Source organism: Dissoconium aciculare (genome assembly GCF_010015565.1).
Source record: "Dissoconium aciculare CBS 342.82 unplaced genomic scaffold K489scaffold_2, whole genome shotgun sequence".
Classification (NCBI taxonomy): domain Eukaryota; kingdom Fungi; phylum Ascomycota; class Dothideomycetes; order Mycosphaerellales; family Dissoconiaceae; genus Dissoconium; species Dissoconium aciculare.
The window spans coordinates 2641317-2665688 of NW_022984952.1; the positions used below are offsets into that span (position 1 = coordinate 2641317).

The 24372-nt window shown below is 55.4% G+C and overlaps 11 protein-coding genes across 11 annotated transcripts in view; 6 read left to right on the forward strand and 5 right to left on the reverse strand.

The window, feature by feature from the left end:
* Positions 1-471, forward strand: part of K489DRAFT_125754 (uncharacterized protein) — a 3790-nt gene extending 3319 nt beyond the window's left edge. Inside the window, exon 4 of the mRNA XM_033599003.1 lies at positions 76-471. Coding sequence (XP_033463840.1) covers positions 76-363 — 288 coding nt within the window. The 3' untranslated portion in view covers positions 364-471. The remainder of the gene's footprint in view (positions 1-75) is intronic.
* Positions 472-2428: 1957 nt separating this feature from the next.
* Positions 2429-2611, reverse strand: K489DRAFT_290626 (uncharacterized protein; the record flags this gene model as incomplete). The annotated part of the gene is made up of 1 exon (XM_033600179.1): positions 2429-2611. A coding segment is annotated over one exon (183 nt), but the record flags the coding sequence as incomplete, so codon positions are not given.
* A 2428-nt stretch (positions 2612-5039) lies between these two features.
* On the forward strand, positions 5040-6035 carry K489DRAFT_367980 (uncharacterized protein; the record flags this gene model as incomplete). Its single annotated transcript, XM_033602908.1, has 1 exon — positions 5040-6035. The coding sequence occupies one exon, from the start codon at positions 5040-5042 to the stop codon at positions 6033-6035; it is 996 nt and encodes a 331-aa protein (XP_033463842.1).
* A 263-nt stretch (positions 6036-6298) lies between these two features.
* K489DRAFT_125875 (uncharacterized protein) lies at positions 6299-7528 on the forward strand. Its single transcript, XM_033599005.1, has one exon. The coding sequence runs from the start codon at positions 6628-6630 to the stop codon at positions 7342-7344; it is 717 nt and encodes a 238-aa protein (XP_033463843.1). The 5' UTR covers positions 6299-6627; the 3' UTR covers positions 7345-7528.
* A 903-nt stretch (positions 7529-8431) lies between these two features.
* Positions 8432-9546, reverse strand: K489DRAFT_312187 (short chain dehydrogenase; the record flags this gene model as incomplete). Its single annotated transcript, XM_033600844.1, has 4 exons — positions 8432-8953; positions 9027-9211; positions 9290-9373; positions 9462-9546. 4 exons carry the CDS (start codon positions 9544-9546, stop codon positions 8432-8434), a joined length of 876 nt encoding a protein of 291 aa, XP_033463844.1.
* Positions 9547-10275: 729 nt separating this feature from the next.
* Positions 10276-11907, forward strand: K489DRAFT_351611 (NAD binding Rossmann fold oxidoreductase; the record flags this gene model as incomplete). Its single annotated transcript, XM_033602449.1, has 1 exon — positions 10276-11907. One exon carries the CDS (start codon positions 10276-10278, stop codon positions 11905-11907), a length of 1632 nt encoding a protein of 543 aa, XP_033463845.1.
* Positions 11908-12523: 616 nt separating this feature from the next.
* K489DRAFT_407499 (uncharacterized protein) lies at positions 12524-14248 on the reverse strand (the record flags this gene model as incomplete). Its single annotated transcript, XM_033607375.1, has 6 exons — positions 12524-13009; positions 13062-13158; positions 13213-13462; positions 13631-13636; positions 13693-13821; positions 14194-14248. The coding sequence occupies 6 exons, from the start codon at positions 14246-14248 to the stop codon at positions 12524-12526; spliced, it is 1023 nt and encodes a 340-aa protein (XP_033463846.1).
* Positions 14249-17111: 2863 nt separating this feature from the next.
* On the forward strand, positions 17112-17777 carry K489DRAFT_367986 (uncharacterized protein; the record flags this gene model as incomplete). Its single annotated transcript, XM_033602909.1, has 2 exons — positions 17112-17513; positions 17661-17777. The coding sequence occupies 2 exons, from the start codon at positions 17112-17114 to the stop codon at positions 17775-17777; spliced, it is 519 nt and encodes a 172-aa protein (XP_033463847.1).
* A 1351-nt stretch (positions 17778-19128) lies between these two features.
* On the forward strand, positions 19129-20217 carry K489DRAFT_311871 (uncharacterized protein; the record flags this gene model as incomplete). Its single annotated transcript, XM_033600813.1, has 1 exon — positions 19129-20217. The coding sequence occupies one exon, from the start codon at positions 19129-19131 to the stop codon at positions 20215-20217; it is 1089 nt and encodes a 362-aa protein (XP_033463848.1).
* Positions 20218-21729: 1512 nt separating this feature from the next.
* K489DRAFT_126006 (uncharacterized protein) lies at positions 21730-22771 on the reverse strand. The gene has a single exon (XM_033599009.1). It carries the CDS (start codon positions 22508-22510, stop codon positions 21836-21838), a length of 675 nt encoding a protein of 224 aa, XP_033463849.1. The 5' UTR covers positions 22511-22771; the 3' UTR covers positions 21730-21835.
* A 941-nt stretch (positions 22772-23712) lies between these two features.
* Positions 23713-24171, reverse strand: K489DRAFT_125992 (uncharacterized protein). The gene has a single exon (XM_033599008.1). It carries the CDS (start codon positions 24114-24116, stop codon positions 23829-23831), a length of 288 nt encoding a protein of 95 aa, XP_033463850.1. The 5' UTR covers positions 24117-24171; the 3' UTR covers positions 23713-23828.
* Between the last annotated feature and the right edge of the window lie 201 nt (positions 24172-24372).

Below are 24372 nucleotides of genomic sequence, written 5' to 3' on the forward strand. Positions count from 1 at the left end.
GGGAAGGAGAAGGCATGGGGCGCGGAGCACACGTCGACGCTGGCCACGGTCAACAATCTCGGCAATCTGTACCAGAGTCAAGGCAAGATGGCGGAGGCGGAGGAGATGTACTTGCGGGCGCTGCGTGGGTACGAGAAGCTGTCATGGGTCTCGCCGGCTCGCGTAGCATCTGTGAAAGAGGCCTTATCATCTTTGCGTCAACGACTACACTACCTTCACAACGAGCAAGCAAGCGAGAGCATCACCCAAGTAGAGGATAATGCGATGCCATCGGTAACGTCCCTAAGCAGAGGGGTTGCAGAGAGTCCTAAAGCGTTTAGTAGATTAATGCGTAAGATGTGGAAACGCTCGCAGCTTAAATAGCTTTCTGAATCCTCATTTGCTATACAACACATTGTCATGTCGATTTGAGAGAATATTCCTAAGGAAACGTGATTTGGTTCTTCTTATTCCGATAGCCAAGCCATTTCCATCGAGGCACAAGGCAGATCCAAGCACTCAGCCATACTGTTAACATCTGCGGCTCGTACGTTAGAAACCTTCATCATACGCGTCTCGTGTCTGCACTTTTTCCTACGTCTATTCCTTCCAGAGTGTCATCGGCAGTAGGACAATACCCGTACATTTGTTTTTATATCGCGATAGCTTCGTCTTCGAGGCACTATCGGTATTCGAATACAAATGTGTAGAATGCGGATCTACGGAGATGAAAAGTGACTGCACATTTGAATTACCGGCTCTGTAGACTACAATGGTTTTAAAGCCTTCGGTGTGGACATGTGTGCTTGGCCAGATCACGGGAGCCCATAGCATAGCTCTTCGGGAGTGCCGGGCCACCGGCATGAGTCAGCAATTGAGATTCGAAAACGATATGAGAACGTCGACGGCGGCAGCGCTCGGGATCGCGCAATACAGGCTGCAATGGAACAAGGTTGACGGCGCAGATAGAGTGGACGCCGGACCGTCTGTCAAGAGTCTATGACTAACATGCCATTGAAAACCACATCTCCACGTAGCGATCAGCCGGAAGGCCTGCATTTCGTGCTGGAGTGGAATCGATGACAGCGTTCGCAAGACGTGACTGATCCTGGCACGAAAGCGGTGGCGGAATGCTGGCGCTCTGCTCCACAGTTCAGATGCGTTGTCATGTGTAACAACATGTGTGGCGGAATATTATCGATGAAAATCTTCGAAGCCGGCTCGTTACACAGGGTGGCTCGCGACGCCGGGAGGGACGTTACTCTCGGTCTCGGGCAAGGCGATCGATGCGGGGCCGAACACAAGGCGACACATCAGGCCGATGACTGGGGAGGGGGGTTAAAAGTAGGAGCCTCTAGGTTTTGTTTTCTTTATGATCATGATAATCCACACTTTTTCTTATTGTGTGTATGCTCGAAACACGGACCCGATAGGATTTGTGAATTTCTTCCAGAATTGTTTTTTTCCATGTTGGTTTGCCTCTTTCCCATTTTTCTCATCATAGCTTTTTTGGACTTCCCATTGGATTAACATACAATCTGAGGAGTACAACAGTCCGGAAAACCCGCCCTCTTATCCATTTCCGGACCCTCCCCCTGCTACATCTCCTCTGCCTTTCCCCTCAGATCATCACTCTTTGATTCGAGAACGGGAAGGGTTTCCAGACCTTTTCTCTTCTCTCTCTCTCCGGACGGCTTAGAGGGAAAGAAGAAGGAGGAGAAGAAGAAAGCAACACACAAGCCACCTCTCGCTCACGTGAAGCAAACCACTCCCTTCCAACTCCCTGGTTGATTGCGCTTCTCATAAACTCATCTGTACATCTCCGCCGCTCCTCGCCGCGGCAGTCTCTCCCTTCCTTTCCTTCCCTCGTCCTCGTCGTCCGCCTCATCCTCGTCCGTGCAAGACGGGAAAGACCGAGGAGGAGCGCATCTTACTCCGACTTGCTCGCGTGACGACTTGACCTCCGGGGCTCCCCGGATTCCGTCGCGGCCTTCTTCGGCTCCTTTTTCTTGGCGGCGGCCTCCTTCTTGGGCGTGGTGCTCTCGGCGGATTTTGCGGGACGACCCTTCTTTTTGGTGGTGGCTTCGCCGTTGGATTTCGGCTTCTCGGCCTCTTCTCCTTCTTCGTCGGCTTGGTCGTCTTCCTTTTCGTCGGCGGCGGCGGCTTCCTTCTCATCGGCGTCGTCGTCGGTCTTTTGCTTCTTGGCGTCCTCGGATTTCTTGGAGGATTCCTCTTCGGCGGGGGGTTCGTCGGCTTTGCGCTTGTCGCCGGTTTCGGCGTCGGAGGAGGGTTTCTTCTCCTCTTCTGCTTCCGCTTCTGCTTCCTTGTCATCGTCCTTCTTCTCCTCATCGTCCTTCTTCTCTTCCTCCTCCTCCTTCATCTCGTCGTCGTCATCGTCGCCGCCGTCCTTCTTGCTGCTACCGTTGCTGCCGTTGGCCTTCTCCTCGATGTTCAGCTCCGAGGCGCGCTTCACGACGTCGTTCCCCGAGCGCTCGACGTGGACGGCCGGGTTTTCCGGGTCGGCGTTCTTCTTGATGGTGTTGCCCTTGTTGGATTGGATGGCGATTTCGCCGTGTTCCTTGACTTCGGCGACGGTGCCGCCGGGCTTGCCGCTGCCCCAGTTCCATGAGACTGAGATGGCATTGTTAGTGATGATTTTTTTTTTGGAATCTTTTTTTTCTCTTCTTCTTTTTCTCACCCAGATCCTCTGGGTGGTTTTCTGGGAATTATTGACGACGGGCGGAGATGTGCGCAGAGAGGCGGGCGCATTTGTCTGTATTAGGGCATGGCATTGGTGGTGGAGATGACATTCGCAAACATGTGAGGGATGACTAAGCGGGGGGAGCTGGCTTGTGAAGCTCGGCTCTCCAGACCGTTGACCGACGTCATCGGGGACCCGCGTGGTTTGCAAGTGTAAAGCGAGCGTGGTGAATGAAGCATTGACCTCTCTCTGTGTGCGTGTGTGTGTGTGTCTGTGTCTCTGCCCGCCGCCAAATGTTCGCATGCGCCGCCGCCGCCGCCGCCGCTGCTGCTGCTGGCTGCTGCCGCTGCCAATCGCATTGCGACTCTCTGCGCGCGCGCGCACAAAACAGCGCAACTGGGTGAAGTCGGCCGCTGCTCTCATCGCCGCTCTCACTGCGCAACATCGCGCTCTCCAGGTGTCGCACGAGAGAGAAAAGGAATCCCGACATACCTTTGTCGCCTTCTTCGGGCTTGTCGCCGGCCATTGTGTCGGGAGAAAGTGGTGGTGTTAAATGGAGTTGTCGATGAGTTGTGTGGAGCTGTTGCGCGCGCGGGCAATGCGGTCAGCTGGTGGATTCGCGACTCTGGTTGGAGCAATGGACTGGCGCAATGCGCGCTGATCCAGATCACTCACCTCACGTGTGCGAGAATGCGCCGGTGGAATTGATGGCGTGATGGTGGGAAGTGGTGATGATGCGATTCAAAAGGATGTTGTGTGTGTGTGTGTGAAAAGAGGGAAAGGAAGAAGAGAGAGAGAGAGGTGGAAATGAGAAGGGAAGGAGGAGAAAGAGAGAGAGAGAGGGTCAGAGAGGGTGAGGGTGAGGGTGAGGGCGAGTGGTGAGAGGGACTACTACTATTACTACTGTTACTACTACTGAGGGAACTACAGAATGAGTGAGTGAGTGAGTGAGTGAGTGAGTGAGTGATGATGGATTGGTGTCGTATGTGTTGTGTTGTGTTGGTGGTGGTGCAGGTGGCAGGGGGGAGACGCTGGAGACAATGGAGACACTGGAGGCACTGCACGACGCTCAACACAATCGCTTCCTTCCTCTGATCACTGCTGACCTACTAAGCAAACACGCAATGGATGGGTTATGTTATGTGCGTGTGTGTGTGTGTGTGTGCGCTCCTCTCGCTTATGGTTGAACGGAGGAGTGCTCGCCTTACCTGACTCCGGCGGTGGTGAGCCTCCTCTCCTTGCGTGACTTCCAAGGCATTCTCTGTATTTCCCATCTAGCCACTTTCCAGGTTCTTGGTTGGCTCAGGTGAGGAGGGAATGATGATGTGAGAAAGAGAGAGGATGACTAATACAGCCAGTCCCAGTTCTTACAATGTCACCACTCCAGCTGTTACTGTCACTGTTACTGTTACCCACTCCGTCTACATACTCCAGCGAGTGATAATCAGCTAGCCATTAGCTCCCGTGCGGCGGAATTCCCGATGGCGAAATCCTGGGGCAATCTTGCCGAGACCTTTCCTTTTATAGTCTAGCTCCCCGATGCGCTCTGCCGATGAAAGAGGATGATGATGATGATGGTGATGGTGATGACGATGATGTTGATGTTGATGTTGATGTTGATATTGTTATCATTCCCAGGGAAGACTAGTGAGAGGCATCGACTGTGATGTCACGTGATGACGAGAAGCTGGGAAGGAAAGAAAGAAAGAGGTATCCATGGATACCTGGGAACCTTGGAAGACGGCAATGTCACGTGGCGAGAGCTGACGGGCAAAGGCTGAACATCCTCCACCCTTCTCCCATTGACCACGCCCACCTCGCAACTATGCTGCCAATTCAGTCCAATGCACAGTTGCACTCCTCCTTTCCAATCAACCATCTCCCCGCCCATCTGATCATCCCTATGCGATCCTCACGCGAAACCCAGGAGGGACAACGATCACTCTTCCATCTGCAGGAGAAATGAGAAAGATCCTCGTGCCGAAGCCTCGAGGTGGATCGTCGCAAGCGAACAACAATCAGGAGAGGTGACGCAACCATGATGAAGCAAGCTGCTGTACTGTACTGTACACCCAACGTGAGTGATGAGGCTGGGGAAAGCAAGAGACCAGGGCTGGGAGTCGATGCTTCGATACCCTAAGCCCAGCTGACTCATCCCATCGTCCTTGCGCCCTGTCCATTGTCATCCTCGGATACTGCAGCTTCCTGCGAGCATACGATTCGATTGGAGAGGCTCAGGTGCTCTCTGTTCACGATGAAAATTCCCCAGCAAGAATGCGCTCTTCCGTGAGGCTATCTGCAAGAGCATATCCCTCGTAACTCACATAGTTATGAAACACTCCCTTCGTCGTCGGGCAACATGACGGGTCTCATGGACCTCCCGGTGGAAATCCTGACCATCATCTTTCACCAACTTCAAGATATCAGAACCGTCTTGTCCTTATCGGCGACCTGTAGTGAACTCCAGCAGATCTGGCGCCGCAGTACCACCTCCATCACCTCCGCGGCGCTCCCTTTCACACATGATCACCTGCTAGCTTTTCTCGAATTGGCCAAACTCGAGGCAGCAACTACGCACGGAAAGACATCATTAACATCGTCGTCGTCGCGGGAAAAAGGGGAGGAGGATAACGATGATGATGATGATGTTGATGATGATGATGATGATGATGATGATGACCTCGACCTCAACGCCTCAATGCGCAAGTTCCTCTCCTCAATCGAACCATCCGCCTTCGCCATCACCACCATCCTCCAAGCCTGGGCGAGCCAAGCCATCTACGAGGTCAACCCTCGCGTCCTCCTCGGCTACCAATCCACCATGGGCTACCTCTACTGGGAAGACGGAAACCTGGCCGATGGATGTGGCCCGATCCCAGACTTCCACGATTGCGCCCGCCACTTCCTCCTGCTGCGGCGGTTGAGCGCCGCCTACGAGCACCCCCTCACCCGCCCGGCCGTCTACGCCGACCTGCACGGCCTCTCGCCGGCTGCCTTCGACATCTTCTACCGCGTGGTCAAATTCTTCGAGGACGACTCCCTCGCGCCGCATTACCCCCGCATGGGCATCGGCCCCGTCGAGGACGAGCCGACGTGGAAATCATGGGACCACCTGCGGGTGGAACCCAGCGAGAGCGTCCTGCCCATGGCCTGGGACTTCGCCGTCCACGTTGCCGTCCTGGAGTCCCTGTGGCGGCCCGTCACCGACGATTCCCCCTTTGAGGAATCCTTCCTCCTCGAGGCCTGGGAGGGCTTCGTGGTGGAGTTCGGGCGGAAGTGTGCAAGACTGTTGTTCGGTGATGCCGGCATCCCGTGGACGGAGGAGAGAAGGGCGGCTGCGCGGAGGAGGAGCTAGCACTCGGGTCGTAGTTAGAGTAATATTAACGACGACGATAATGATAATCATGTCACTATTCTTCCTCTTCTCCTTCTCTATCGGTTGGTTCCCATATTATGTATATTGAATTATTATAATTTCTCATCTTAGAGGCTGACGATACAGAATATTACTACAGCTAATACAAGTCATACAAAGCTTCTATATGCTTGAGTAAGGCTAGGGGAAGAAAGGAAGGCGAGATACTCTAACCCTAAACAACAGTATCTCCATAGTACCATGTGATGAGAACGTTGATTCTTATCGAGTAATGCAAAAGATATAGGTACTTTATATCTTATATTTGCATTATTTTCGGGGTTGTTAGGTACAGCCTTTTCGGAGGTCCAAATACACGTCGCCCTCGAAATACATACATATCTCCATCTCCCAGAGGCTCGAGGCATCATCCACACAAGTATGACGAGTAATGACCTGGGAGAATCGAGTAAGGAACTCGATGTGGATTGACCCATCATCGCGTCTTCACTGCCTGTTCGCGCCCGCGGCCCTGCTAGATCGCCCGTCCCTATAGTCCCGACAAACGACGGTCCATCTCTCCGTCACCACCATGGCAAGGTCGAAAGATCTTCCGATCGAGCTTCTGACGATGATCTACTGTCAGTGCCACGATATCAAATCCGTCTTGCACCTCTCGTCGACCTGCCGCGAATTGCTGCTGATCTGGCACAGCAACGCCCCCTCGATCACGTGTGCTATCTTCGCATTCTCGCCCCAGATTCTCACAGGTCACATAAGGCTATCTGAGCTGGAAGCATCAACGCCCGAAGACGCGCCACAAACGGCGCATGAGGAGGACAATTGCGACGTCGCCGTTGCTGTTCGCAAACATCTATCCTCTCTTGGGCGATGGGCCTTCGTGGTCGCCGACATCCGAGATAGTTCCAGGACATGCGCGAGTTGGTTGAACACATATCCAAATCGGATCGAGATTGAACCCGCTCAAGACTTCGATCGAATCTTCCTCCTGCTGCGCCGGCTCGCGGTAGGCCATGAGCATACCTCAAGTCTGACAGCCGCCTATGCCTCCGTGCGGGATTTCCTCCCCGACGATTACGCAAGGTTCTATATCCTCACAACCGTCGTCAAAATATGGTTCTCCCGTGTAAGGGATGACTGGAAACGACTGGGCTTCGCCGATCCGCGCTTTGGCGATGGAATGGGGGATCACAACCCCCATCCGCACGCTCGCATCCGCGCTCGCCTGTCCCCCCCGGTGGTCATTCGGCCTCGGCGTGTTCCTGCGGGAACGTTTCTGGCGGCCTGACCTGGAAGGGTTCTCCAAGCTGGGCTTGATGAGTGAAGATTCGATCAGGCACTCCTACAACAAGCTCCCGGACTTGATCGGCAAGGAGAGGTTCGAGCGCATGTTTGGCGATGGGGGGGACTTGCCCTGGGCCACGGAGAGAGCGGAGTATCGGGCGCTGTGACATCTCGCGAGCGGTGGGAATTGGTATCATGATGATGACGACGATGACTGATTCGATGTGGACCACGACGACGACGATATCCCCTGACAGTCGGACTTGGACGCTCCCCCCAGATCGCATTCATCATCGACGATGTGGCCTCATCGCAAGCTCTACCGTTTGATTCTCGCGCTCATCCAGCATCAAAGAGCAGAGAGAAAGCCCTTCAAGCGACGGTGAAGAAAGTCCCGCGACCCATCTCTCCGGGGGATCCACCCCGGACGAGCCGCATCGTAGGCCAGCGCGCGGAAACGAAACCCCAGACGTGAACTCTCACGCGAGTTATCCGGGAGAGAAGCGGGGAAAAAAAAGACGACGGACCTCGAAACGCCGACCCGATCGACATCCCATCGCCCGGATGCAAAAGCGGCGAGTTCAGCGATCGAAGCAAGACACACCGGTCGTCCGCCGAGAATATCATCGATGATGGGATCCGCGAGATCTCCGTCGTCCAAATAGGTGAAAGGGAGAGAGACGAGGTGTTGTGTATGGGAAGAAGGAGTGTTCGGCGGGAAAGGAGTTGAGTTGAGTTGGGGAGAATAATTAGGAGAGCGCGAGGCGTCAAGGGCTTTTTTCTTTCTCTCCTCTCAGACTTCCTCTCGAGTTTGGACGATTGGAATGGATGGGAACGATTCTCGCTGCTGCTGCTGCTGGGGGAAAAGAATAATGGCACATGGGAGGGAATTGTCAGAAAACAATGATTTGTGAAATTTCTTTTCTTCAATTTTGAGGGATTTTTTTGGTTTCGAATATTCCGATATTTCCTCCCACCCCCTGAATTTTCCCGGGCTGCTTTCTTTCTTTCTTTCCAAAACAGGATTCCATATTTTCCCCCATCTTTCCCAAATTTCTCCCCCTTTCCCCCCTTTTTCCCATCGTGACATCCTACATGTTCCGTCCGCCGGTCACCATGATCGTCTGGCCGGTGATGTACGCGAACAGCGGGCTCACGGCCGCGAGGACGGCGCCCGCGGCCTCGGTGGCGGTGCCGGGCCGGCCCAGCGGGATGTCCTTGTACGCGGCGGCGCCGGCCTCCTTGACGGCCTTCTGGGCGCCAGGGATGCCCAACGCGACCTTCTCGCCGTCCGGGGTGGTGATGAAGGCGCCCTCCTCCTTGGCCGCGGTCAGGCGCGTCGCGATGTGGCCGAAGGCGACGGTGTTGGCGCGCACGCCGAACGCCGGGCCCCACTCCTTCGCGATCGTCTTGGTGAGGCCGGTCACGCCGGCTTTGGCCAGCGCGTAGTTCGCCTGTCCGGCGTTGCCGTGCACGCCCGAGGTCGAGGAGATGTTCACGATGCTCCGCGGTTCGCCGTCCTTCACGCGGAAGTAGGGCGCGGCGTTGCGGATGAGTTTGAAGGGGGCGGTGGCGTGGAGGGCGAGGATGGTGTCCCACTGTTTGTCGGTGGTCTGTGGAGGGAAGAGAAGAGAGTAGTCAGAAAGGAGGGTTCTCGGAAAGACCGTTCCTCGAGGATCGCTTTACCTTGTGGATGACGCCGTCCCAGGTGTATCCGGCGTTGTTGACGATGATGTGGATCTTGCCGTTGCCGAACTCGGCCGTCTTCTTCACCAGCTCGACGAGGTATTGGTCGTTGAGCATGTCGCCCGCGACGGAGATGGCCTGACCGCCATTCTTGTTGATCTCGGCGGCGACCGCCTCAGCCTTCTCTGTGCGTTCGATCCCACGTCAGAACTTCGCCGTCGGAGATGATGCGGTTGTGCGTATGGCAGCGAGGAGTCACATACTGCCGTCGATGTCCGAGACGACGACCTTGGCGCCCTCGTTGGCGAAGAGTCGCGCGCATTCGGCGCCAATGCCCTGACCGGAGCCTGAGGAAGCGGAGAATGGGTGGTCAGTGTCCTGCTGTGTCGCAGAGCCGCAGTTTGACGACGACGGTGATCCTGTGTATTTCCATACCGGTGATGATGGCGACCTGGCCGTGCAACAAACCCTTGGGGTAGTTGAGGTGGCCGGAGATCTGCTGGGCGCGGGCGGCGGCCATGATGTTGTGTCTGTTGTGTTGTGTGTGTATGTGTATGTATGTGTTGGTGGTTGTGTGATGGGTATGTATGTGTGTATATATGTGAAGAACAAGAATGCGGAGAAACGACAGCGAGGTCGGTCAAGATGCAGCGCTACCCACCACCCGAAGCAACACGAGAAGATATAGACCAGCCACGACTTCTTCTTACTCCTACTATGTATTGTACTGTACATACACCGAATGCACATGTTTTATGTACTGTATCATTATGATTATGATTATGATTATTATGATTATGATTATACATGCCTTATGAACACTATCATCACTCACCTCTCTGCAACAGTCGTCCCGCCCCTCACTTCAGACGTCGACTCGACGACTCGTATCTGTCTACACGGCGGTCCAAGTAATAATTCCTGTAGTGACATTTACAGACACTACAGTATGAACGAATGAATGAATGAATGAATGAATGACAGGACAGGACAATAACCACCATAGAGACTCGCCAGATCCATGGAGAGAGTTCCGCCTGGGTCTTCAACCCCAGATCTCGTCACGGCGGGCGCGGGATATCTGCTCTACTCTACAGTACCTACCTACCTCCCCAATTGAATCGCAACCGCCTGACCGCTTCTCACTGACTCGAACCCTCCAGCATGAGGTGAGGGACGACAACGTGGGCTTGCTTAGGGGCCCCACTTCACCGATTGCGACGACACCAAGCGGCTGATGTATGTCGACATGTCAACCACGACGACAACCACGACGACGGCGACGGCCACGACGGTCAAACCCCGACTGTTCATCATCGGTGCAGGATCTCGCGGTCACGCCTACGCTCGCGCCGCCTTGGACTCGGGCTTAGCGGAGGTGACTGCCGTCGCGGAGCCCAATGCCCCAAAGCGGCGTACATTTGGTGGGAGATACATCTGGGGTCGAGCCAACCCTAAACCCGGTGCGGAATACTCCTCGTGGCAGGATTTCATCGCCGCAGAGACACGACGACGGCAGCAGCAGCAGCAGCAGCAGCAGCAGCAACACCAACAAGGGAATGGCGGTTTCCAAGAAGATCGAGGAGACGAGTCTCAAGATGGCCGCGTCGATGCCGTCTTCGTCTGTGTGCCGGACCGTCAACACAGCGACGTCCTCCTCGCCCTCGCCCCCCTGAATCTGCACATCATGAGCGAGAAACCCCTCGCGACGACCCTCCAAGACTGCCTCCGCATCCAACAGGCCCTGTCATGCCAGACGCCCGAGCGGATCTTCGCCATCGGCCACGTCCTCCGCTACAGCCCCCACAACATGCTCCTCCGCCACCTCGTGCGGGAGCGGCGGGTCATCGGCGAGGTGCTCTCCATCGAACACACCGAGCCCGTCGGCTGGTGGCACTTCGCCCACTCCTACGTCCGCGGCAACTGGCGGCGCGAGGGGACCAGCGCGCCGAGCATCCTGACCAAATGCTGCCACGACGTCGATTTCCTGCTGTGGATGCTGTGCTCGCCCGTCGACGGCGCGCGAGAGGCGCCGCACCTGCCCGCGCGCGTCAGCTCCAGCGGCAGCCTGAAGCAGTTCCGGCGGGCGCGCAAGCCGCGCGCCGCCGGGGCCGCGACGACGAATTGCATGACGTGTCCGCTCTCCACGACCACATGTGAATTCTCCGCCTGGAAAATCTACCACGACCGCCACCTCGCCCGGGGCATGACGGCCTGGCCGCTGGACGTCGTCAACCCAGCCCTCGGAGCCATCCTGCAGACGTCCGGCCCGGACGCCGCGGCGCACGCCCTCCGGACCACGCTCTCGGAGGACTACATCCGGGGGCAGACGGCCATCGCGGACATCGAAGACCGCGGCTGGTACGGGCGGTGCGTGTACGAGAGCGACAACGACGTGTGCGACGACCAGTTCGTGGTGCTGGAATGGGACGACGACGACTCATCATCATCACCAGAGCGGGGCCCCAAGACCGCCGCCCTGCACATGATCGCGCAGACGCACGCGCAGTGTGAGCGGCGCGGGCGGATCTACGGGACGCGCGGGGAGATCAGCTATGACAGCGAGACCATCACCGTGCACACCTTCTCCTCCTCATCCTCACCGTCCTCCTCAGACACAAACACAGAGACGTTCCACCCGCGCATCCCGCCGGATTCGCACCACGGCGGCGGCGACGCAGGCCTCACGACGCAGTTCCTCAAGGCGGTGATAGCGACCCAGGAACAACAACAAGGAGGAGGCGGGATGAGTGTCGCGCAGGCGCAGCGGGAGTTCCTGGGCGTGACGGTGCAGGAGGTCGTCCGCAGCCATGAGGTCTGCTTCCGGGCGGAGGAGAGCCGGGTGGGGAGGAGGGTGGTGGAGTTGAGCGGGCTGAGGTGAAAATGAGAATAAGATGAGGGGGATTGTCATCGGGTATGAATCGGTGAAGATGACGGGTGGAAACAAACAGCCCTGGAGGGAGGGGGGCTTTGCATTTCTTTCTTTTTACTTCTTACCTTGTTTTTACTTTTTGGGGAAAATAATGGTGGGAGGGATGAGGCAAGCGGTAACGATGTGATATACACGACGACGCGCGAAGTAATATACCAGTGAGTGATCAAGCAGGAAATCTCCTCTCCCTCTTCCTTTTGCCCCTGGACCTTTTGATCCAACAGGACATCGTGATTATTTCAGCATCCAGACGTGATCCCCATTTCTCCCTGCGAGTTGAGGGGGGTCCCCACACCACACCATCGATGATGACGATGGCGGGAGGACCTCTGCGCAGAGACAGAATCTTGCGTGCCTCGTGACGAAAACCTCATCTCTCTTCCCTTCTTCATACACGGCATAGCAGATACAGCATCGGTCCGGAAAAAGCCCCATCTCAAAAAAAACAGCATCCCATCCCATCACACGTCGTCGGAACTCATACTTCGATCTGTCATTCCTGCCGGTCTTCTTTCCAAACACGAAGGGTCCCATGACACCCTTGCCTCCACCTCTGCCGAGTCGACTAGTAGCGAGGAGCATCGTAACCACGGTCGTAGCCACCGCGAGGAGGATCACGAGGTCCTTCGCGGGGGCCATCACGCAGCTCATCGCGAGGAGGACGGCCATAGGGCTCACGGCCGTGACCGTTGCCGTAAGGTTCTTGGTCGGGGTACGGACGGCGTGGCGGCGGGGGGCCGCCGTAACGGTCATCGGCGTAGCGTGGAGGAGGGGGGTAGTCATCGACCGGAGGACGGGCGCGCGGCGGGGGGCCGTAGCGATCATCGCGGGTGTCATCGTAGTAGCCGCCGCGGGCTGGAGGCGGAGATCGACGACGGTAGTCATCGCGGCGTGGAGAGTATCCGCGTGGAGGCCCGCGACGATCGTAGTAATCATCGCCAGGAGGTGGTGGGCCGCCGCCATAGCCACGGCCGGGACCACCACCGCCGCCACGGTAGCCGGGCGAACGAGATCGGAAGCGTTCACGGGGACGAGGAATCTCGCTTTGGGTCTTGGAACGGAGTCAGCGGTTGCCTTGAAATTAACAGTAGCGTTGAGCTTACATCGGAAATACACTGCACCCGAGCACCCTTAAACTCGGAGTCGTGGAGTTTCTCGACGGCCGCTGCGAGGTCACCGGCGGTCTCGTATTCGACAAATCTATTTTCGATTGTCAGATGAGTAGCTGATATGCGTGATGATCGTAAATCTTACCCTCTTGCGTTGCCCTGCGAATCGCGATCGCGGCCGACTTCACTGTACACCACATCCAATCCGGACTGACGTGCAAAGTCCTTTAGATCCTGCCAGCTGGTCTCGAAAGGAAGGCCACTGATGGTCATGCGGTGGACTGTCCGGCGAGGGCGAGGAGCCATACGGGGCTGTTGCTCGAAGCCATCCCGGGGTCGGTTGCTTCCGCGTGCGAACTGAACGACAAGACGTTCGCCCATGAACTCGGATCCATCTAAGAAGTATGCATGTTAGCATTTGAATCGCTCGGCGGCTTGCCTTGATGAGGCGCGATGGAGAATCCAGCCGTGCATATAACCTGTTCATCATCTGCGCTGTGAAGTGGTGGCCAAGGGTGTGCTGGTCTGTCTCCATCAGGCGTACACCGAAACGAGTGACTTACGAAAAGCTAGTGCTTAGGTCAGCCATACATCCCAAACTCGAACTGGTTGCTCTGCGACTTACCTGGGACTACATCGCGAGCATCCATCGCATCCTTGTACTCAATGAAACCAAACCCATTCATGAGTTTGATCTCGGTAATTTCTCCAGTGCCATGAGTGTTGAAATGGTTCTCCACATCGGCCTTGGTAGCTGTAGCATTGTCCAGTCAGCGAGGCCAGGCATGTTCGGAGGTCAGAAGGCGAGGAGCGATGTCGGAACGGCTTTCATTTTTTGGCAAAGTCAAAAACACACGGCGCCGGAGTATCCCGACAGGACAACAAGGGCGATCCCGCGAAAGAGGAATAACGACGACGTCAGACAGGACACATAGACCAAGCAAGGAAGACCAGACCGTCATCGCGCACTCGGAGGAAGTCCAGGAGTCGGCCTGCATCGGGAGACGCTCGCGGGCGCGCGAGAACCGTGAAGGCCATTTCATGGAGCGTCCTCGGCGGTAGACGGAAGATGCGGAGGTGGACAGTTGACGGGACCAACCATCGTGGGAACAGGATCATTGCGTACCATTGCGAGGGAGGTTTCCGAGGTAGAGCCTCGTGTTGGAGACTTCGGCGGCCATGGTTCCAAGAGAGAAACGGACGGAAATGAGGGAGGTGCGCGCGCGCGGGAGGGGGTGGCGTTCAGGCCTCTGTCCAACAGTCCAACAGTGATGTGCTCTGCAGGACGAGCCTTGAGGATTCAGGAAGGGTCGTCGGAGGATTGTGCGACAATTCACGGATAGAAGTGGATATCCGATGTCGTCGCCGTCGCTGACTTGACGTTGTTGTTGTTGTACGGTTGACGATCTCAAGTGTGATGATGGTGCGACAACTAGAGCCCGTCAGCGAAAGAACGAGGCTGTGACGGCCCGTCGGCCACTAGCGCCTGGGCGGGCGTGACCGAGAGGTGAAAATCACGTGCTGACGCTCGTAACTCGTGCTTGCCTTCAGGACGATGATGATGGGCCAAACTCGGGCGCTGTATCTTCCGCAGATTCTACATATATGTGAGCGCCCGAGAAATATTCTCCCGGATATGGCGGCGCTGGGCTGAAGCTCATTTCAAAAGGACGACAAGATGTCTTCTAGACAACACTTCGACGACATGTCACGCTACGATGTTGTGGTGATCCCCTGCGTGACGGGATTCTGCTGGTCGAAGTTCCATTGCCAATGTGCAGTACCCCTGGCCATGTAGAGGCTGATGATGAGGCCCGTCTGATAGCTGTTTACTATGAAAAGTTCATTGCGCATCGACTATCTTGTCAGCTTATGCGATGCACGTATACATCCAACGCCGATTACTGCGAAAGGGCCTGGCAAAATCCTTGTGGAGGAGCATCGTCTGTCTGATGACTACGCGCTGACGCGGCATGCCAACCACTGGAGTCTCCCTTGTTTTCATTACCAACGCCAATCCTGCTGCTGCTGCTGCTGCTTGGAATGCAGGGATGGTGTATATCCGCTTCATCCGAGTCCGCGTGCATAGTTCCTATTGTAACATGCGATCTCTCGCTTGCTGATGACTTCACATCCTTGCTGACCAGCATGTGGATGAAAGTGGAGGGCAAAGAAGCGAAGCCACGTTGAGGGCCTGAATTGCCTTGCTGTTGAGTCTTTATGGGCGAGAAGGTAGGCACAACGGGACAGCTTCCCACACCGGTGGACGTGATTTCTTCGTCCTGAAAGTGACGCATCACCTACTCCGTTTACATGGCCAAGGACGATGCTTTGATGTGTGAACTACATGAACGGGTCTACATCTCGCTAGAAGTCTCACACGCATGCAATGTCCCACATGGCGCTGATCGAGAGGACCACGTCTTGACCATGGCGTTTTCGGGAGAGAAACTATATGTATATCCAATACCTTGCATGCGAAGCGAAGGAATATTGAACACCTATTTATGTACAGTATTGACCGGAAGACTCTTGTCTGGATCAAGCCTCGTTCAGACGAGGAAACGCCTGCAGGACTGCAAGGTCGGTGAGAGAGTTGGTCGGGCGTGCCTGGGCTCGGCCACCCGTCAGCCTCGTCAAAAGGCACCGAAATGGAAAGCTGGGACCCACGTGGCAGACAGCGTAGGCGAAAAAAGGACTGTTGCGACAGGTCTGCCTCGGTAGGATCCTTCCTGACAATATTTCCGGAGCGTAAGCTTACCAGCTAGGGCATAATTTTAAGGGCTCCAATACATGACGGACACGCAAGCGAGGGGGCACTGTCCTGTAGATGAAGTTATTCCTTCGTAAAATAACGGTCAGTCAGGGCTTGCAGGCTCATCGGACATTCGGGAGGAAAGACGTACCGGTACGCGATGGGCGCCGTCCACTTTCTTCGCCATGGGTAATCATTAGGCCACACTAAGCTCGGAACTCGGAGTGCAAGATCACAAAATGAGTGGTCTGGAAGAGGAAAGCTTGTCACGAATGAACCCACGGGTTACCGACACACTCCCTGCCGGCGCGCAAGCCGCATCAGCGGCATCAGCATCAGCATCAGCGGCAGCAGCAGCAGCAGCAGCAGCAGCAACCAAAAGACAGAATCTCCTCGCAGGACAGCATAGTGCATCATCATCAATCAGCCCTGGATTTGCCTGTTCCGGTCACCCAAATGGATACCCGAATAGGCATCAAATCGCCCTGGATCGAAAGCTTAAACCAGCGCTAAGCCATTGAGCGGGGCAGACCCCAGGGCAAAAATTGATGCAGCACCTAGGCATGTGTAATTATAACTTTCGGCACGACGTCAGCGCCACCAAGAAAAATAACCCTCCCTTGATCATTGTCGTTTGCAGGTCTGCAGGTGTGCTGGAGCTAAGGGGGAGAAATGTCCATTGGAAATGCGAGGTGCGTCGTCGTTCCTGCTGCAGGTGTTGTCCTCCTCCATTGCCGTGTCCGCCTAAGAATCTGACACGGGCCCGGGTGCGGCTTCACATTGGTAGACGTCTTTGGGTAGTGACACAAGCACTTCCGTGCCAAGTTGGTCTCCGGTGACATCCTGCCCTGTGACGAGAGAGGGTGGTGGTCAGGGCAGGTGCGGAAGGAGGAAATCATGGTCAGATGCAAAGGATGAGGGAAAGAGGAACCTCCTCATCTCGCTCGGTCACGGATCCTAACTTTGGTACATGCGTACTACTGGTGGCCTATGTACTCTCCCATCATCAGCATCATCCTTGACTAGTTCGGATATACATCTCTCGCGAGGAGAGGGAGAAAATTTCATCCGATGCAAAAGTCGTTGCGGGATATGCCTATATAAGGCTGGCCGCCTCGTGTCTCAACGTGGCACCCGTCTTTTATATTTTCCGCATTGACCAAATAACCACAACCCATCGAAACGTCAACCGCCAACCTCATTTCAACGGCAACGGAAACAAACCCACTCACCCATCTCTCCGATCTCTGTTCTCTCGACCAGAATAACCAACCGACCGACCGACAAACATGCAATCCTTCACCATCCTCATCGCCGCCCTCTTCGGCACCCTCGCCGCCTCCAGCGCTCTCCAGCCCACCTGCACCAACACCGTCACCCACCTCCCCGCCTGCTGCCCCCCGGTCTCGGCCTACACCGCGACCGAATACTCCGCATGCTCGGGCTGCGCCTTGACGACCACGACCCGCGGCCCTCAATGCCTCGTCGCCTGCGGGACCAAGACCAGCACCGTCTCCGCGACCACGACCATCACCGCCTGCGCCACCTGCACCTCCACCTCGACCGTCTACCAGCCTGCGTGCCGCGGCTGCGTCATCACCAAGTCCGCGGAGACGACCACACAGAGCATCGACTGCAAGGGCTGCGTGGTTGAGACCGAGACCAAGGTTGTCGGTGGGGTTTGCGCACCGGTATGTCCAGTTTCCTCACCTACCTCTTCGATTCTCCATAGAGAGGACTCTCTGTCACTCCCTCCCTCCCTCCCTCTCTCTCTCTCTCTCTCTCTCTCTCTCTCTCTCTCAGAAAAGCCATTCTTACTGATATCTCCCAACCTACAGGTCTGCATCGGCGGCATCAAGACCACCACCCTCCCCGGTACCTCCACTATCACGGCCTGCGCGGCGTCCATCAAGCACAACCCCAAGAAGCCCGTCGCTACCGCCTCCAAGCACTAGATGACTGCCTGAAACTTGGTCGCTTGCTTCACACTTGTGTTCTTGCCTCTCTTGAGAATGGGGTCTCGGTTTGGACATGAGACTCTTACACGTATGATCTCACGATCTGAACGAAAAGGAAATACAAAAAGTTATTGTTTTATCTCTTCTTGACATGTGATTTTTTCAAATCACTACTATGAAATTCTATATTTTTTAACTGCAATATGCCATACTACAAATCGAATGGATCAACTCCTGCTGTGCCACAATCGCGATCGACCTGCCTTGTCGGTCGAATCAAATCGCGCATCCGGTCCAACCAAGGAGAAATAAAAAAAAGAAAGACGAGAGACCGAAAATCTTCCGAAATCTCCATTTCAAGGACGCGCCGATGACGACGAGACTGCAGATCCACCACTGAGAAACACAATTCGACGAGACTTCCCTCGAGTGTCAGCTTTTAGCTGCAGTGGGTAGTCCTCGTCCGGCTGCTGGATATACAGCACATCGCTCTAAGAATCAATAGTTCCCGGCGCGGCTGCATAGTCAGCAATAGCACAGTCGCCGTAATAAGAGCAGCAGCTCGTCGTCATCGTCACCATCTGGGCGGCACCGAGCTTTCATCGAGGCTCTGCGAAGAAAACGTAAATCACTTGACATCATGCGTGTAGATCGAGTCGCATCCGTTCCGAGCCTCCGAGACCTCTGAACGGTTAGTCCTAGAAATCGGGGAGATCTTCGCGACGACGGTGTGCCGCATCATCGTTGATGAGGCGGGAAATGTAACCCTCCTCCTCCTCCTCTTCTTCGTATTAGTCTTTCATGCACGAAGAAAATAGTCCATGCCGATCCCGATGGGCTGGATGGTAGGTTCCGGCAGGCGGGCGGACCGGTCGATCAGGGCAAGATGTCGTTCAATTTGGGCGCTGAGTCAGCCCACCAAGGCTTCGGGGCTGTTTCTCTTTACGATTGATGAGACGATGGGCTCTGGGTACATGGAATATCTTATATCTGAGTCGGAGAGTATGGGTTCTTCTATTTCCGCGGAAACCGCTCCGAAAGAGAGCTGTGGGTCGTTGATCAGTAGGCAGGCTGGTGAGTTATTATCAATGTCGAGAACCAACTCCATCCTGGTGTGAGGTATGATGGAGAGGTAAGTGCGCCGAGGACAGCGGGCTTCCTTTCCAGAGTGCTCGCGCGTCATTCTCGATTTCTCGAATTTGTCTCCTTCTCATCATCGCCCAACAGCCATTTCCAATCCACAACTCCATACCACCCGATTTGACAGCCTCACCACTGTTTTAACACCATTCACACCAACCGGGCAGAATCAACAAAACGAGAACCAGACACACAGAGATTGGCCATCATGGCCCGCGCCTTCGCCAAACGCGCCAAACAAGCCTCCTCCTCCTCCAACAAATCCCGAATCCCCCAACCGTTTACGCAAGCGCCAGACTCCCTCTCCCCGTTCCTGCAACGTCTCAACCCGGCGCAAGTCCACATCACACACATCGACCGACACCCACCGGAGCACAAACGCACCATCTTCCTCATCCCGGTGCTCCTCAACGGCGGGATCGCGCTGCTCCTCCTCTGGCGCCTCCGCCACGCGGCGCCCTTCTACTACCACCTGGTGCGCTCGCTCCTGGGCCAGATCAACGCCGCCACCGTCGACCTCGCCTCCACCACCCGCACGCAGCAGCTCCTGATCCTGCTGCGCCGCACCGCCGTCTTCCTCTTCGACTTCCTGTTCTTCCGCTTCGCCGGGCCCTGGCCGCTGACCTTCTTCCTCGAGCAGCCCGTGAACCCGTGCGTGTGGCGCTGGCGGCTGGGCTATCAGCGGGAAGAGGTCGTGGTGCGGATCGGGCGGGGGTGGACGAACGGCGATCTCGTCGGGAAGAACGAAAGACGGGACGATGGAGGGCGATTGAGCGTCGAGGGGAGCCCCTTCTGGAAAGTCAGGGTCCTCCCCGCGGTGGCGACCGCCCAGATGAGCAAGACGGGCTATCTCCTCATGGACCGCAGCTGGGATCTGGACTTCGAGCTCATGTGCGACGCGCACGCGCTGGTGAAGCAAGGGCAGATCTCGCTGCGGGAGCTGGACAAGGTGGTCTTCGCGCACATCGAGCAGATCGGATGGGTGGTCTGGCGGTGGGAGGGTGATTCGGAAGGTGCTGCCGCTGCGGCTGGAGGAGGGGCGGAGGAGAAGAGGAAGAAGGTCGTCGCGTTCAAGGAGACGCTCACGGCCGCGGGCAAGGAGAGCCTGTTCTGGACCTGGACGGAGATCGTCGAGGAGGAGAGGGATCTGGACGGGGGGTTCTCGCGCGAGAAGCAGGCGCGGGTCGCGGCGCGGGTGAAGAAGGCCTTCGCCAAGGAAGGGTTGGACTTCGACGCTGTGGTCGAGGGGATCGGGGGCTTGGACGAGTTGCCGTTGACGACGGAGAAGAAGACGTGAAATCGCTACTCCTTCGGAAGTGCATTGTTCCCGGGAGGGGGCGACACACAGACGTCGAGGATCTGCCTGTCGAAAGGCCGGCGGTTCAGGAAACGATGCGGCGACGTTGACTACGACGAGCAAAAGTGAAAAAGCCGGCATGAATTCCACCATCACAGAAAATCCTAAAAATCCCCCAAAAGAATCCCAAACGAAGCATCATTTTCCAATCTGCGAGTCGCATCTTTCCTCTCTCCCTCTCCGCCACAAAACCGGGGAGTCGGTCCACTATAAGACACACCGATGCCGATGTTCGAAAGAGCCAGCACGGGGGTGACGGTCCGAATGTCTCCGAGGAGATCCCCGACGAATATCCGATCAAAGCCAAGTCCGTTCCCCGGTGGACGATGACCAGCTTTTCGAGCACGTGGCTTAGATATTGGCTTTGATATTGGCGTTTGATCTGCGGTGATGGTGCAGGGAGGCAGAATCTAGGCTGTATCTCATATGACCTAGGACTTTTCTGTCCCTCCTGCGCGAAACTCCGATTTCGAGCTATGCACAGGGCGGGCAAAGAGAGCCCTGTTCGCCGACTCGGAGATCTGTCTTTTCCGTTCGCGGACGAGAAGGCGGAACCGATGTTTTCGCATTGATGGCCCGGGAAGATCCCCTCTCTCAAGGAGGCAGGCAGGGTCGAAATCGACCGAAGCGAAATGTCGAGATGAATGATTCAGCAAACATTGCTTCTTTGCTTGCTTCGAATCTCATTCAAGAGAGAAAGAAGAAAAAGAAACTGTAGATGTCTAGATTGTCTGTTCGTTTCGCGTCTTCCCACCCGAGACTACTGTGCTGTACTGGTCCGGTCATCCGATCCCCATCCCATCCCCGGCTGCCGCTGCTCGTGGAGAAGAGGAAAAACAAAACATCGTACAATTAAAACTCATATGCTCGAAACCCTGGTAAAACGCCTCGTTGAAAACTCAAAGTCCCGATGTGATTGCTCACGGATTTTCCCTCTTTGCCTGTTCATTGCGCCTCTCGCCCTTCGCTGACTGACTGCGCTTCTCCTCTCGCTCTAACCGGGTATCTCTGCGCTGGACATCTCCCGAGAGGAAGAAAAAAAAGGACAATCCCGCCTCCCAGAAACCCGAGAGAAAAGAAACGAGAGAGATACTCGCCCCTCCCCTGCCTTCTCTCCGCGAGAGACATTGGAAATGAAGAGGAAAAAGAAAAAACAGGTCCTGTGTTAAACCCCAAAAGCAAAAAAGCCCAAACCCGGAGAAGTAGAGAAGCGGAAAAAAGGCGGAATGTGCCCTCGAACCAATAAGGAGACAGACGAGCAAAAAGAAGTGCCTTGAACGAAATAGGAACAGAGTTTTCCTTCGGAATCGACGTTCTCTCCCAAATTGCTTCGCCCCCGAAAATCATATCGGCCGTTAAGGATTTGGCGAAATGATCGGAAAAAAGCTCGAATGATTGTGAGGTGAGCTGAGTTGGGCTGGGCTGGGAGATTGAGGTAGAGCGACGAAGAAGAAGAAGAAGTCCTCCAAGCGGAGTCGTGCGGTCTTTTCTTTTCTTTTCTTTTCCTTTCCCATCATCGTCGTCGTCGTCATCATCATCATCATCATCATCATCATCATCATCCAGTCCGGCGATAGTAATCTTCCGGCGTGAAGAGGTGATCAACAGGGGGAAACATCGCCGGCGTCGTCGTCGTCGGCGGCGGCGGCGGCATGTATGAATTTCGATGTGTCCGATGCGGCGACATTCTCGCCCTGGTGGGAAACTTAGCAGTTTCTTGCTGGTGGGATTGCGTAGTCCTCGTGTTCGTGTGGCAGCGCGTGCCACCAAAACAGAAGAAATTCCCGCATTGGCAGACGCAGGTCGGTGCTGCGGCGGTGGGATCTGTTGTTGATGTGGAGTTCGATGTCGATGTCGATGAGCGGGTGGAGCGGGATGAGGCTTTCGATGATGTTGAGGAGGAGGACACGTGGCGGGTCGGGGGGTGTTGTTGTGGTTGTTGCTTGTAATGGCAATGAGGCAGCGGTTGGTGAGGCTCGACGATGCTGCTCCGGTGATGATGGGAGGAGTATCGATGATCCGTGGGATCCTCTGCGGAGGGGTAGTAGGACGAGATGGTCACCGGCGGTTGCTGCCGATGGAGATTGTGAGGTGAAGTGCTGCTTGGATGAGACGTCGCCGTGGTGAAACGGACTCGGCGGAGTGACGAGGGTCCATATTTTTTGCTGCTGTGAATGCTGGGGGTGGTTGCTTCATATGGTGATGGAGCCATGGTCGTCGTCATCGCTTTCATTCGGCAAAGTACGACTATTTCTTCTTCTTGATCTTTTTTCCCTCGTACTCCGCGATACGTTCTCCAGACCAGCGAGATATTCGGAATGAGATACGATCAGAAAATTATTTTATCCCACCTGCAATGGCAGGCCCCTACCCCTAACTACGAATGCAGGACGTTGACTGTGAACAAGCCGGCCGGATGTTTCCAATGGCTCCCTAGGGTCGGACTTTCGCGTCGGGCGTTCCTGGACCGGCGCAGAAAGCTACCAGATTTTCGATCCCTCCCAGAACAGAAAGCTGTGGTAGTAGTATGTGTGAGAAACGACGACACCTGCTTCGTTCAATCCCCTGCCTATTCGATACCGCGAGGTCCCTTTTTATCTTGGTCTGTCGTTGTTCTACGGCAGGTGAAGATAAATATGGCGGTGATGGCACAGAGTGAATCGGCATGAAATGCGACGGTCCGGCGCAACGGAGATAGACTCCCACGGCAAAGTCTCACAGACAGCCTGAGAGCCGGAAAGAATCTTGGGAGGACGTCAATAGTGGAGGAGAACGGCGGGCAGCAGAGGGTGGGAGATATGCTTCTATGTATTATTATACATCCAGGATAAACAAAGTGTAGGTACAGTACCGATGACCACCGAGCACGTTTGTGTGTGCAAGTGTGTGTGTGCCTATCGCAGTGTCTCGCTCTCTCTATCGATCCTATCCCGCGCTTTGGGGACATCGATAGAAGGAAACGAAACCTTCCTTTCTTCCTTGTTTTTCCTCCTTCCCTTGTCCATCCATCATCGGCCATCCCACCACCCGCCGGGACCACAATTCCGCGGCGGAATTTCGAAGCGGGATTGAAAAAGCTACGCACCAAATGCCCCCGTCCGGAAAAGGACGAGACGGCAATGTTTTTCCTCATTCTTCCGCATCGATTAATTCCGGGAGGAAAATCAGACATGTGATAATAACCAAGCAAACAGGCGAAAGCATAATCCAAGCCAAGGAGACGGGGAAAAGAGCAGAAAGAAAGAAAGTCAAAGGAAAGGAAAACGTGCTCTCTCCGTCCAGGACTGAAGTGATAAGTCGCCGACGGTCCCGAAAGCATACGGCTCCGCACGGAAACTCTGTTTGCCTGCCTACCTGCCTACCACCCTGCCTATTTTCGTAATGGCACCGGCTACTGCGCATGCATGGACGACGATGATGGATCGCTCGCTTGCATGCTTGCTTGCTTGCAGCTTGCGTACCTGTAGTGCGCGTAGTGCCTGTAGCGCCGCATGTGTCTCGCCCCGAATGGCGCAACCATCCCGCGCATGCGAATCGCACGGACAGACGCACTAGTACGAGGCACTGCAAGGCAAGGCGAGGCAAGCAACAAGTTCAGTAAAGAAAAGCAGACTTTGCCCTTCTACCGAGTGGTTTCCCCTTCTAAAATAGCGTAATGGGTCGGGACATGCTGTATGTTTTTCCTGGCGTCGACGGGATAATGGTTTATGGCAATTCCGAGGTGCGACAGCAGGGACAGACGACGACGACGACGAAAGAGACGAAGACAGCAATGGTAGTAATAGTGATGGTGATAATGAACTGTATGCAGAAATGGCCATTTCGGGCCCGAGCTGCATAATCACCCACCTAGGTACCTGAACCCATCACTTTCGGCGGACTACAGTACCTGCTCCTCTTTGCCTACCGGAGCGGGAAGCCCGGCGGACGTCGGAGAGTTTTCCCTCCTTTCTGTAGACAAAAACGGGTATAGTATGAATGGTTGAATGAATGCATGAATATATGTATGCATGCATGTGTGCAACTGGAGTCTCACGTTTTCATGTACGACCTCGGGGGAGAGGGAGAGGGAGGGAGGGGTGAAGGGGTTCAGAT

What these genes read in the sequence shown, in the direction of transcription:
- K489DRAFT_125875 (XM_033599005.1), top strand. Translation starts at nt 6,628, where the DNA reads ATGGCAAGGTCGAAAGATCTTCCGATCGAGCTTCTGACGATGATCTAC.
- K489DRAFT_126006 (XM_033599009.1), bottom strand. Translation starts at nt 22,510, where the DNA reads ATGAAAGCGATGACGACGACCATGGCTCCATCACCATATGAAGCAACC.
- K489DRAFT_125992 (XM_033599008.1), bottom strand. Translation starts at nt 24,116, where the DNA reads ATGCAGCTCGGGCCCGAAATGGCCATTTCTGCATACAGTTCATTATCA.